Source organism: Schistocerca gregaria, chromosome X (assembly GCF_023897955.1).
Source record: "Schistocerca gregaria isolate iqSchGreg1 chromosome X, iqSchGreg1.2, whole genome shotgun sequence".
Classification (NCBI taxonomy): domain Eukaryota; kingdom Metazoa; phylum Arthropoda; class Insecta; order Orthoptera; family Acrididae; genus Schistocerca; species Schistocerca gregaria.
Window position 1 is genome coordinate 675,915,011 of NC_064931.1, and position 14,753 is coordinate 675,929,763.

A 14,753-nucleotide genomic window follows, 5' to 3' on the forward strand; every position below is an offset into this window, starting at 1 on the left:
ATATCAGTTAATGATCTGGGTGATTCATTTCAAGCTTAGTGTTGTTCTCCTTCTATGGGCCATGTGTTTATTACCGTATTTTGGGTACAAAATAAACCCTCTTGAAGATGAAATTCAAACTCCATGCCCAGCAACTGATGCTACCAAAACAAACAATTTTGTGTTTGAAGAAGACTGAAGAGGAGACTACTGTACATAGTGGTCCTAATCTTCCTTACTTTTTGCAGACACTAGCACATTCAGTGTAACTTTTGGACGGAAATGGCAGCCATCTCTTAGAATTTACCTGAGATTCTATATGTCAGTAAGGTTTGCAGTTGGTGGATACACTTAATCTAAACTGCAAAAACAGAGAGCTCAGCATTTGAAGTACTGTCAGCAGATGCCCAATAGGTCTTATTCCGTGTAAAAATTAATGTTGAACATTGTAGTTGATGGTGAAATATGTGTGTGCACACGATTTTGACACAGAATTGATGCATGAGTTAGATGCATGGAAGCATTTAAATAATACTCTTTCAAGAAAAGTACAGAGAACAAGGAATTTAGACAAAATATTAATGTGTACCTTTTCAGTGCAAGTGAATATGTCATCACTACCAGACCTTAAGAAAGGTGGTCATTAACTACAGATTCATATACTTTGATACATTTTGAAAAAGCAAAAGTGAAGCAGTCAAAGGTGGGCCTTTATAGAATTATTTCTACAAAAGACGCCTCTTTGCATGATGGTTCAAAGTGAAGTGTTTGTTAGAGAGTTCTTAATGCAACACTTCTGCAGCCAGAGCATAGTCCAAATCTGGTTCCATGTGATATCTTACTCACCTAAAAGTGAAATGATATTCTATGTGCATTTTTTGTACTTCCTGTAGTGTTTATGCACAAAAAGTGTTCCTAGGCAATCTTCTAAGGAAATGTACTACAGAAATGTCATTAAAGAATTTAAAAGGATTCACTTTTGCTGCTATCTGAATGGTGCTACTTCGAAGAGAAATGAAAATAAGTTTTTTGAAAAGCTGGATGTTCCAACACTTCATAAAATTTTTCACAAGAACTTCCATAATTAAAAACAACAAGAAAACAAAATGGACTGTTAATTTACACATTAAAGCAGTCTGTGCAAGCACTGAAATTTATTAAACATACCATCAAGTTCCTTTGATTTTCGCAGTGAATCTGACAGTAGAGTGCTGGATTTTTTTAGGAGACTTTGTGCACGCTCATGGGCTTCATTTGACCGACTGGCCCTCTTGGCCAGCTCAGCTGCAGCCCTGTCATACTGGTCTTGCAGCTGACTTGTATTGCTCTGAGCCCTCTGGACCTCTGCTTCCAGCTTCTCTGCCTCCTGTGCCACTTCCTCTGCATCATGGGCATTTTGTAAGAACTGTGTTTGCAGAGGTTTCAGTCTTGCTTGCAGAAAATTTACTTCTACAACTGTTTCATTTGCCTTTTGTTGAGCATCTTCTGTTCCACTTGCAATCTAAAAGAAACAAAAAACAGTTGTTATAAAATTTGACTGTTACTTGTACATCATCTGTAACGCACATAGTTTGTGCAGGTATTAATTAAATAAAAGGGTTTGAGCTATAACATATAACTAAAACACAATGACATATGTCTGTTAAGCGTTTCTGGCAGTTATGGAAGAGAATAAGAAATCCAACGAAGCCTATATTCCAGTGCAAATGTTACTTACACTTTCTGCCTGCCTACTTCAGCAGAGGTGTTGATAAAACAATAGTTCTGAAATGTCATGACAGAGGACCTTAAACTAGAACCATTGCAACCTATGGTAAATGTCAACTCAACTATAGGCTGAATGAAATATGTGTCTCCAGCAAATGAAATTCCAACAATTACCAGTAAAAGTAATAAATATGCAACTAAAGCAAGAAGTTATTTTAGTACATCATACATAAAACTGATATGATACTGTTAAGTCCAGTGTGGAATGTAATCAGATGCTGAGCTACGACAATGTAGCAGACAGCTGCTCAAAACCACAAATTATTCATGCATGAAACAGGGCAACTAATAGAAGAAACAATTTTGCAACTGTAAAAAAAAAAATTAGTAACTGGAAATGTTCTGTGTTGGATACACAGATGACTTTGGGAAACAAATAGAAAAGTAAAACTACCCAGATATCTAATTTTATATGCGTGAAGATAGTTTCCACAATAGGAAACCAGAGAGATAGATAGATAGATAGATAGATAGATAGATAGAGAGAGAGAGAGAGAGAGAGAGAGAGAGAGAGAGAGAGAGAGAGAGAGAGAGATGGGGGAGGGAGGGGGAGGGGAGTGGGGGAGGGGAGTAGGGAGAGAGAGGGAGGGAAGGAGCAGGATGGTTGGGGGAGGGAGGGGGAAGGAGGGAGACTGAGAATGAATATACAGCTACCTGTAATGTAATAAAGGGGACAACTTACTGAAAGAAAAGCGAACAGAATAATGAAATATGGAATTATGAAATTCCAGAGCAAAAATAAGCCTGGAAACAATTATAATAAACTTACTGTGTGAGAATTTAATTAATTTTACAAGTTTTAATAATGAGCAAGGAAAGTGGAAAACATTGGCCATTAACTGTTGGTATGGAGCATTCAAGCACTTGGCTAGTTGGCTGGAATGATGTAATGTACCCATACATGAACTGCATTGCTTATTACAGTAACTTGAATTACATCCCCATAAGGTAATTATGTGGATCTGAAGTATTCCTGCATGCAGTAATAGTCGTCTGACAAGAGGAAACCCTTCACGAACAGTCTTCAACCCTTGCAAATGTCTATTGGAAACATACGTTGCAGAGTGCTGTACACTTCTTTGAATAGCAATTAAGGATACATTTGCAACATAAATATCATTTCTCTGTCTTACTTTCACTGAATGGATGTTTATCCTGATTTTACCTTTAACTGTAGTAAGAGCTACATGGTAGCCCTGCCCTAATAATGTTTTGTTCCAACATTCATCTTTTCACTAACATTTAAAATTTATGTTGTGCTTGACAGTCCTTATCCTTTATTTTTAATATTGGTCTCTAAACAGGTATTAGGATAGACAGAACCATTTACACTGATGAGCCACACCATTATAACCAACTGCTTAATAGATTGTTTGTCCATCTTCGGAATGAACTACGTTGCTGATTCTGCGTATCACAGATCCTTCAGTTTGTTGGTACAGGGTGTTTCAAAAATGACCGGTATATTTGATACGGCAATACAAACTAAACGAGCAGCGATAGAAATACACCGTTTGTTGCAGTATGCTTGGGACAACAGTACATTTTCAGGCAGACAAACTTTCGAAATTACAGTAGTTACAATTGTCAACAACAGATGGCGCTGCGGTATGGGAAACTCTATAGTACGATATTTTCCACATATCCACCATGCGTAGCAATAATATGGCGTAGTCTCTGAATGAAATTACCCGAAACCTTTGACAACATGTCTGGCGGAATGGCTTCACATGCAGATAAGATGTACTGCTTCAGCTGTTCAATTGTTTCTGGATTCTGACGGTACACCTGGTCTTTCAAGTGTCCCCACAGAAAGAAGTCACAGGGTTCATGTCTGGCGAATAGGGAGGCCAATCCACGCCGCCTCCTGTATGTTTCGGATAGCCCAAAGCAATCACACGATCATCGAAATATTCATTCAGGAAATTAAAGACGTCGGCCGTGCGATGTGGCCGGGCACCTTCTTGCATAAACCACGAGGTGTTCGCAGTGTCGTCTAAGGCAGTTTGTACCGCCACAAATTCACGAAGAATGTCCAGATAGCGTGATGCTGTAATCGTTTCGGATCTGAAAAATGGGCCAATGATTCCTTTGGAAGAAATGGCGGCCCAGACCAGTACTTTTTGAGGATGCAGGGACGATGGGACTGCAACATGGGGCTTTTCGGTTCCCCATATGCGCCAGTTCTGTTTATTGACGGAGCCGTCCAGGGAAGAATAAGCTTCGTCAGTAAACCAAATGCTGCCCACATGCATATTGCCGTCATCAATCCTGTGCATTATATCGTTAGCTAATGTCTCTCATGCAGCAATGGTAGTGGCGCTGAGGTGTTGCCGCGTTTGAATTATGTATGTGTAGAGGTGTAAACTCTGGCGCATGAGACGATACGTGGACGTTGGCGTCATTTGGACCGCAGCTGCAATATGGCGAACGGAAACCCGTGGCCGCTGTTGGATCACTTACTGCACTAGCTGCGCGTTGCCCTCTGTGGTTGCCATACGCAGTCGCCCTATCTTTCCAGCACGTTCATCCGTCACGTTCCCACTCCGTTGAAATTTTTCAAACAGATCCTTTATTGTATCGCTTTTCGGTCCTTTGGTTACATTAAACCTCTGTTGAAAACTTCGTCTTGTTGCAACAACACTGTGTTCTAGGCGGTGGAATTCCAACACCAGAAAAATCCTCTGTTCTAAGGAATAAACCATGTTGTCCACAGCACACTTGCACGTTGTGAACAGCACACGCTTACAGCAGAAAGACGACGTACAGAATGGCGCACCCACAGACTGCGTTGTCTTCTATATCTTTCACATCACTTGCAGCGCCATCTGTTGCTGAAAATTGTAACTACTGTAATTTCGAAAGTTTGTCTGCCTGAAAATGTACTGTTGTCCCAAGCATATTGCAACAAACGGTGTATTTCTATCACTGCTCGTTTAGTTTTTATTGCCGTTTCAAATATACCGGTCATTTTTGAAACACCCTGTAGGTTTGTGTAGGTATGTCTCATTAGATGTCAATGCACATGTCTTGTAATTCATGTAAATAATGGGCCGGTGATTTCTGTACGCAATGATGGGTCCCGACAGCGACCCAGATGGGTTCCATAGGATTTACAGCATGCATATTTGGTCGCCTAGACATCAACATGAGTTCACTATGATGCTTCTCAAATCACTGTAACATAGTTCTGGCTCCAAGACATGGACAATTATACTGCTTCAAGACAACATCTCCATCAGGGAAGACATCAAGCATGAAGGGACGCATGTGGTTCACAGCTGTCAGTGTGTCTTTGATTCCTACCACAGGTTCTATGCAAGCACAGGAGACACTCTCCCATAGCATAATACTACTCCCACCAGCCTCTCTCCCATAGCATAATACTACTCCCACCAGCCTGTGTTGTCGGCACACTGCACGTTTCAATCCACCGTTCACCTTGAAGATGCCATTTGTGGAGACGACCATCAACCTAGTGCAGCAAAAATGTGATGTCCTCAAAGAGCTGCATGTTTCCATTGATCAATGGTCGAAACCCAATGGTTCCATGCCCACTGCAATCGTAATTGATGATGTTGTCGCATCAACATGTGAACGTGTAGGGGTGATCTACTGTGGAGGTCCGTGTTCAACAATGTATGAGGAGCCGTGTGCTCCAAAACACTTGTGGGTGCTCCAATATTGTGCTCTTTCAGCAGGGTTGCCACAGATCACCATTGTCCTACTTTACAGAGCTGACAAGCCTCCGAACCCCACATACTGTGAATTCTGTAAAAAGTTGTGGACGTCCAACTATTTAGTGCCTAGTGGTAGTTTCACTGGCTTCTACCTCTTTCAGCAGATGCTTATGACAGTAACACATGAACATTCAACCAGCTTCACCATTTTAAAAATACTCTGCGTAAGAATAATCTGCTCTTTGTCAAAGTCATTTGCCTCAATGGATTTCCCCATTTGCAGCCCATATCTTCACTAGGGTGATCCCCCATCCACGTCTGCTCTGTTTACATACTTTTGTTACCACATCATGTGCCCGAAATACCACGAGGGGCATCCAATGTGGTGGTGGGTGGTGGCCATAATATTTTGGCTTATCAGTGTATTTACAATATTCATTTCCATGTGTGATAGATTTTACTAGATAAACAAACATATTTACAGCTGCTACATATACCATGCACTGTCACACTAAATGAATTTGTGACAAAATGCATTACTCTTTGTCAGATCTTCTCTACCTCCTCTATTAATCCCATCTGGCAAGGCAATATTCAGTTATCAGTCAAATCTGGGATTTGTAAGCAACTGCTTCCATCTGTGAGTTACGTTTACTTATTATTGTTCCGGCAAGTATCTTATGTGATCACTTCACTTTAAGTGCATGATTCTCTATAGTATTCAGTTCCTGACCTGAATATGTAACACTAATGCTCATATCATCATTGATGATTATGGATGGGCTATCTAAAGAAATCCTTACTAGCCATTTAGAATTCTAAATCATGCATCTGCTTCAGATTCATTTACAACATCTTAGCTTTGAGTCCTTCCTTTTCTGTTCATTTCACCTGGTCCTTCTTGATTCAATGAGCCTGCTTATAAGGTGTTTCCCACTGTCCCATTTAGGATAATAATTATTATTATTATTATAATTATTATCATAAATAGGACAGTGGAAAACACCTTGTATATTACATTATTATTGTTCCACTTGGCAGTGAACTTTGCATTCTTTCAAGCCCAGATTTCCTTCATTCTTTGTGAATGTGGGGTTGCTTACCTTCCTCTATCTAATGCTCATCATGTCTTCTTCAGGTTTGATTTATAGGAGCTGCTCATCTTTGGTATTTTTAAACCCAGACATTGCAGTTTTGGGGTTTGAATAAAAAAAAAGCAGAAGATCTCAATGGTCTGCTTGTTTCCATCCATTTGTTTGAGGTGACCATTAAATTTTACATGCCTTTTGTTGACCTAATCATTACTTTTATTTGTTTTGCTCTAGGCTTCACTTTGGGATCTTTCTTGGTAGATGACATTCTTATAATTTGATCCCATTATTACCCTAATGATTCTATGCTCTTTTTCTCCAGTTCTTCAAGGAGACCTTTATTTCCATTTAGGGATAGCGCTTGGCTACATACATAACTATTGGCTTCAGAACTGTTTCGTAGTGATGTATCTTTGTGTTGGTTTCTAAACATTCCTGGATGGCAAGTGAGTGAATTTTGTAGGTTACCAGTAGTATGGATATTGTTCTGTCATAGTTGGTGTTTTCCACACTGACTTTTTGTGCAATGGATCGATTGGGGCTGTTTTCCATTCTTCGGGTAGGGCTTCCTCAATACAAATTTTTCTTATTTGCTTTTGCAAGATTTCAAATGATGCCACAGGGGCATATTCCACATTTCTGCAACTATGTTTATCAGTTCCATAAGAAACAGTGTTCATGTTAAACTCATCGAGCACCAACATCATCACTTGTCAACAGCTGCTACCCCTTACATACAAAGAACTCCCTCAGCCTTGCCAGCTGTGCATGCTATATGTGTAGCAACAAGTACTTCCACAAGTACCACCAAGAAATAGAACTGAACCACTTTTTCTTTGGTCCCTCTCTTTGTGCCCAGAAGTGAGATATATCCTTTTCTCTATCCTTTCAACTTCTCCTAAAGTAGTACTCCACAATGCAACCTAAGTAATATTCTTGTCTGTCCCTAAACCACTCCTGTTCCCAGTCCTTCACCAGTTAGTCATATCGAATTGGAGGATCAAGGTCAAATATTGTTCCACACATCTGCGCACAACCTTCCATTCCTGTCCTGTCAGAGTCAAACCGACTGTGACAGCAGTCCCCTCATCTATCAATTTCGCTACAGTTAATGCAAAGCATTTTGTGAGTATTGGCAGCCAGTAGAATGGCCACTGCCACACTGTAGCCAAGAACCAAAGGAACTACCCAGTTGCTCATCAGGAAGTGGTTGATCTTAATTAGCTGCTTAACAGTACATGCCATCTAGATTATTTCCCCTGATGTCAGCTGTTCTGAATTGTGGATGAGTCAGTTGTCTCTCCAGTAAATTCTTTGTCCCAACAATCCTCCTGCCCTCCACCTGCCTGTAACTCCTCTCCTATTTGCAGCCAATTGCACCCTCCTAACCCAAACCTGCTTCATCCCCCACCCCCACCCCCACCCCCACCCCCAGTCTGTTCCCACTCCATTCTAGTCCCAGTGTCTTCCTCTGTACTGTTCTTCTCATTCTGTATCTAGTACCACCCCCCAAGTATCATTTCCCTAGTGTTTTCTTTAGTAACCTTTTATGCATAGAGTTATGGAGAATATTGCACAATTTAGATAGTTTCAATAACTGATTCACAACTTGTGCTATTTGAATCCTTCCCTCCAACATTAATTTTGCTGAACTGCAGAGAAAGGAACTGCCCCACTGATGTGTTCTTTGGTCCTGCAACCTTCTTAGCCTTAGTCCTTCCCATTCCCTGCAGTCTATCTGTTTCCTGCATTTCCTTCTGTTTCTACTCGTTCTCCCACCTGCATTAACTTCATACTTCTCTCAGCCTATACATTAATTGTGCTTTCAGTCTTGATATGCTTCTGACTATCCTTCATGCACTATATCTCTCCTTAAGTCATCTAAATTCTTCCTGTGATTTGTTACTGATCTCTCTTGAAGATGAAGGAGGGAAAGAGGAAGTTAACTATCTGTGCACAGCTCTACAACCTACTGATACCCTCACTTGCACTTGTACAAGTTGTCCTTGCTCACATATACCTGTATTATATAGCAATAAAATGACTTTGAGAGCATATAGCTTCATATATTATATGAAATGGCGAATCAATATTTATATCATAAATATTTTATGAAATAATAACTTTCTGCAAAACCTGCTTTGCCTGTATTAACTGCAACATGCCAACTAATTTTTCTAGCAAGCTGTTTTCATTGTAAATTGTTTATTATCTCATAATTATATTATAAAACCAGCACATGAAACAGTCTTTCAAAAGCAAATATTGTATTTCTACTCACTTGAGTAAGGTCCCTTTCTGCTACTGATATGTCGTTATTGGCCTTTCTTATAGCATCTTCAGCTTTGTCTTGGGCATCTTGTGCTTCTTCAAGTGCATCTACAACTAGCTTAGCTGTTTCCAAAATTCCCTCTGCTCCTGCCCTGAAGAGAAAGGAATCAGTATATTATTGAGTCAGTTTGATAGTAATGGCAAAACGTAATATTATAAATTTGGATGCAAGTAGTAATAATACTATTAAACTGTACATATCAACTGGGATTAATTCAAATACTTTCAATGTACATAACACTTTCAAATGTTTTATCGTGCACATCAAATCACTCTCTCGGGGGAAAGTAATATCTCCTTTTTCATGATGAAAGTAATATATCCTTTTTCATAAATAAAGACATGGTGTCTCAGGGAACCGTGACCACTTGTAATTGTTATGATACTGCCTGGGTCACTTTGTGTGTTTTAATTAGATAACCAGTTTTGATCTGTGATACAGATCATCCTCTGGCCTGTGCATTTAATTACTGTGAAGGGCAGCTTGTTAGCAAAACAGGGAGGCGGATGGGACTGTCCTTTGAATCCTCGCCCTGTTGACAAGCTGTACTTTGCAGTACACATGCACCCATAGGTAACTTTCCTTTACTAAAAATCAAGTTGGCAATTGATTATGTTAGACCAACAATAATACTTGAAACTTCCAGGCAGATTAAAACTGTGTCATGAGTTGTGCTCTGATTGCTCAGTTGGTAGAGCACTTGCCTGTGGAAAGTAATGGTTCTGAGTTCCAGTCTTAGTCTGTCACACAGTTTTAATCTGCCAAGAAGTTTCATATCAGCACACACTCCTCTGCAAAGCAAAAAAATTCATTCTGGAAACAGTAATACTTACTTTGCAGCATCTGCCTGCTCCTCTAATGACTTGGCTTTAGTGAGACTATCATTCGTTTCCATCAGGATGACCTCTATGTCCGTGAGAGATGCAATTGTATTGTTTATATTTTGTGCAAGATAAGTTATGCTTTCTGGTTCAAGTTCTATATTTTTCGACAGAACCTGCAACATTAAGTAAATTTCTCTATCACAGTACAGCTTCATAAATGAAGTTAATAAATAGTACAGCTTTTTTTTACATTTGCCATTTAACCACACATGTACATAACTTATTAATATTTCAGGCACTACATAATAAAAGTAGAAAACTTGATATCCCAATTTAATAATCATAGATATGAGAAGATACACGTTTGAGTCATTACTGTATCTTTTAATCACCAAATTTTATGTATCAGGTGTGCATAATCGTGGAAAAAATGTTCATTAGCTCCAGCCATCAAATTACAGAACTGTGTAAAATTTGTGTGTTGCATCGATTTCCTGGTGTCTCAATTACACAGACATGTTTCTATAAATTCTTTCTAATTTTTTTTTTTTTCATATCAGCTACTTTCACATTTAATTTTAGTCTTTATACATATCCAGACATTATAAAATTCGCTATTTTTCAAGCCAATAATTCTCACCTGAACTGGAGTGAGAGTATCCAACATTTATATGAAATGAAGAGAAAGGTTTGGTATTGTAGGAGCTATTCTCAAAAAAAAAAAAAAAAAAAAATATGTATAATACCTCTTTTGCCAGCGTTCTGATATCTGATGGTGATGCACCTTCCTCATCAAAAAATTTCTGGAGCTCATCTATGAAATTTTGCGTTCTGGTTGTAACATCATCAGAACGATTACGTGCCTCTAATGCTTTGTCATAAGCTTCTTGTGCCAAAGTGTTTGCATTAACTGTTTCTTGTCTTGCCTGAGATACCTGTCAATAAAACATAATAGTTCCTTTAACATTTGTAAATCTATTTAGTAATAATAATAATAATAATAATAATCTCCATTTGTCCACAACAATTTTACAGTTTTTGACATCCTCATTTTTGTACATTTATAACAATGACAGTGATATCAGGCCATTCATGGAATAAATATTTACAACAATTAGCACGTTAGATACTATTACAAAAACGTTTACCAGCACTAATATACTGCAACACACAAAAACAGTACCATCAGTAATCGAGTTCAGAAATCTTTGATTGAGTATCCTTTAATTAACAACTATTTCAGCTTGTCCTTAAACAGATTTCCACAGAGCCGTTTTGTATTATTTGGCAACCTATTACAGATTTGTCTTCCAACTGCAAGTGGACTGTTATCTGTAGGTTTTTATTACTCAGTATCCTATGATAATCACATCTGATATACATTTATGAATAGCATACATGTAAAATAGTTCACATGATTATATTGTGCAAAGCTGGAAATTTATATCTTGCACCAGTTGACTCTGACACCAATAGGTAGCTAGTAAAGAATGTAGTTTCCTATTACTGATTATCTTACTTCTCTGACTCTAAAGGAGGATTTCTTGGCTTACATTTTCTCTTATGGGTTCCCAATATTTTAGTTGTTGGAATAGTTTCTTGTCTGGCTGATTCATGTCCAGTGAATGTTGTGCCATTTATTTTTCCATGTTTTCTCAGTTGCCAAAAATTTTTAATTTGTCTCTGCAGTACAGCACTATTGTATCTTGATTAACCACAGTGAAATCATAGTGGTGAGTCCTCTCGAGTTCTCCCAATATCGGTTTTCTTATAAGTTTAAAGATATTCATGCAGCATAAAGAAACATTACTGTTTGGAAGGAGATCTCTGTTTGGTAATAACTATGTGGCAAGCTGTTGGGGGCAAAAAATCTGGTAAATTTTTTCTCTTATTGGTGTTTTGTAGAGTCTGCAACCACACTAACTTAGAATTAACTCTCCAAATGCCTTCTGAAGTTTCTCTTGGACACTGAAGAATGAGAAATGGATAATCAGCCTATCGTTCCATGAAAATCATCAGTACAAAATTTGGAAGAATTAAACATGGATATTGTTTTTAAAATTTCAGTTGAGTTATGTGATATAGTTGTTTGTATTTTGGTTCTACGTGTCATCTGTTCTAGTATGGGGATGTGTCACTGGATGTTACCACAATCTTTGTGTGCCTTAAATAGTAATTTTGCTGTAATTCACCTTCCCATCATTTTCTTGTGTGTTCTGACACATTGGAAAAACAATTAGTGAAAAACAGAGTGTTTGAATGTTGCTGCTATAAAATGCCCTTTTGGTCAATTGTTTGGATCATGGTGTGAAAGTTATGGCTCATATTGTGAATTATCACCTGACATGTACAAGCTTTATCATGTTCTAAACAGCGGGCAGGATTACAACTGGAAAACACACACTGACTCTCTCTTCTAACAAACACACACACACACACACACACACACACACACACACACACACACACAAATTACACGCACTTATACCAATAAAAAAATATTTTGCCTAGAAAGTAAGACTTTCGCTGGGTGCTCTAGAACATTCTGAAGCTTACAGCATCAAGGCAAACAATTATGGACTGCCTACAGAGAACTATTACATTTGGAAGTATTAGTGCTGCTCATATATCACAATTAGTAGCTTCAGAGGGATTGGGCTTCTACAGTAGGACTCAGTTTGAATAATCCTCTGGGGGGGATGAATGCATCAGGAAGTAAAACCTTCCACCATTTGATCATCATTGCAGGTTACTGTAATGGATTATATGTTTACACATCCAGAGCATTTTTATTGAAACCAAGTTAAATCCTTCCTTTAATACTCAATACAGCACATAAGCTCTAATCGATGGAAATACTCTTTCTGTATCACTGCAGCAATAGTCCCTTTATCTTAATAAAAACTTTGATTTATGTGTGGCATCTGTTTGGAACAGTTCATTTACAGCCCTTTTACGAGAGGAATTCAGTAAGTAATGCACCACTTTTTTTTTTTTTTCTGAAAGCAGGTTGGTTTTATTCAAGATTCCGATACACCATATTACTCCCCAATCTTTTGGCTACAAAACCCTATCTCCATTCAATGCAATGCTCGTATACCATCTTACTGACGAGGCCTGAATGCCCATATGGTAGCACTCTATTGGTCAATATTGGAGCCAAAGTCCTGCTGCATCAATAACCTCCCCCATCATCCACATACTGTTTCCTGTGAAGTGCATTGGGCCAAACAGATTGAAGTGGAAGGTATGATATCTGGGCTGCAGTGTGAATGAGGAAGAACAGTCCAGTGAAGTTTTGTGAGCTCCTGTCAGGTGAGCAAACTTTTGTGAGGTTTTGTGTTATCAGGGACAAGGAGAAATTTGTTTGCACTTATGTGGCAATGAATATGCTAAAGTCATTTCTTCTATTTCCTGAGGGTAGCACAATATATTTCTGAGTTGGTCATTGTAACGTGAGAGAAGGCATCAGAGAGAATAACCACTTCACAGTCCCTGAAGGCTGTCACCACGTGTTATCATCTGAGGGTGTGGCTTTGAACTTTTTCTTCAGGGAAGAGTTGGTGGGATGCCACTCTATGGACTGCCTTTTTTTCTTTTTCTGGTTTGAAGTGATGAACCCAATTTTCATCACCTGTGACAATGTTCGACAAAAACTGTCACAATCAGCCTTGTAACATGCAGGCAATTCCACCTTGTAACATGCAGGCAATTCCACACAGATGGTTCTTCATTGCTCTTCATGGTCTTCTGTTACGTGGCAGGGAACCCAATAGCCACACACCTTTGAGTTCCCCAAATGATGGGTGAATGTGTCAGGACTACCAGCAAAGATATCCAGTTGTGCAGTCAGGTGTTTGATTGTGATCTGTCAATCACCTCAAATGAGAGTGTCTGCATATTCCAACACTGCAAGTGTCACAGCTGTTTTTGGCCGGCTGGCACACGGAAAATCGGTCAGGTTTGCACGACCTTGTTGCGATGATGACAGACACCTCGCCCAGTGACTCACTGTGCTTTTGTTAACTGCCAGCTCTGTAGACAATATGCAAGCACCGATGAATATCTGCAGTGTTCTGGTTTTCTGCCAAAAGAAACTAAATTACAGCTCTCAGTTTGGAATGCATTGCCATTACAGGCAGCCGTTTTAAAGCTACGTATAGTGCCACCACTTATTGGAAGTTCATAAAACAATAGGGGCTGAAAGGCAATATCCTACAATGTCCCAAAACAAATTACACATTTTTTCAACTGAAATTGGTCGACAAAAAATGTATTGCTTTACTTACTGAAGATAAGTCCACATGTTAGAGGGAAGGAAATAAGAGTAACAATACGTGTGTATTAATGCACCTTAGTATACGAACAGAAATCATCAAAATGTTGGTTTTGGTGCACAGTATCCAAATCATGCAATATTAGCTGCAATATTTCCTAACAGACTTGTAATCACAAATGTGGTCCTATGGAAGGCCGCTTCCAGTATGGTACAAGGTGTGTTCAAAAAGTAAGGTGACTTTATATTTTTATGAAAAAATATTTATTTACTCATCAATAATCAGGTTGTCCCCTTCGAAGTAATCCCCCTCAGATATAATACACTTGTGCCAACACTTCTCCCAATCCTCTAAGCACTTCTCATAAGCACTTTTCCGTACAGCCTTGAGTACTTCCAGTGATTCAGTTTTTATTTCTGCAATCGTTGAAAATCTTTGTCCTTTCAAGGTCTCTTCAGTTTTGGGAACAGAAAAAAGTCACAGGGGGCCAAATCCTGTGAATAAGTTGACAGAGGCATGATTGTCATGTTGTTTTTGGCCAAAAAATCTCTCACAAGCAACAATGAATGAGCAAGTGGATTGTCGTGATACGAAAGCTAGGAATTGTTTTTCCACAATTCTGGATGTTTTCTGCATATTGCTTCTTGCAAACAGTGCATAACAGCAAGATAATACTCCTTATCAACTGTACAATCTTGAGGCAAAAATCCACGATGCACTATGCCATGGTAATTGAAAAAAATAGTCAGCAAAACTTTGACATTTGATCAAACTTGGCATGCTTTTTTCGGTCTTGGCTCTCT

The 14,753-nt window shown here is 38.8% G+C and overlaps 1 protein-coding gene across 2 annotated transcripts in view; it reads right to left on the reverse strand.

The window, feature by feature from the left end:
• LOC126297623 (laminin subunit beta-1) overlaps positions 1–14,753 on the reverse strand; it is a 319,924-nt gene that overhangs the window by 3,348 nt on the left and 301,823 nt on the right. For both annotated transcript variants that reach the window (XM_049988640.1, XM_049988639.1), the window contains 4 exons: positions 10,420–10,608; positions 9,683–9,846; positions 8,799–8,940; positions 1,147–1,480 (listed from right to left, as the gene is read on the reverse strand). In XM_049988640.1, coding sequence (XP_049844597.1) covers positions 1,147–1,480; positions 8,799–8,940; positions 9,683–9,846; positions 10,420–10,608 — 829 coding nt within the window. The remainder of the gene's footprint in view (positions 1–1,146; positions 1,481–8,798; positions 8,941–9,682; positions 9,847–10,419; positions 10,609–14,753) is intronic.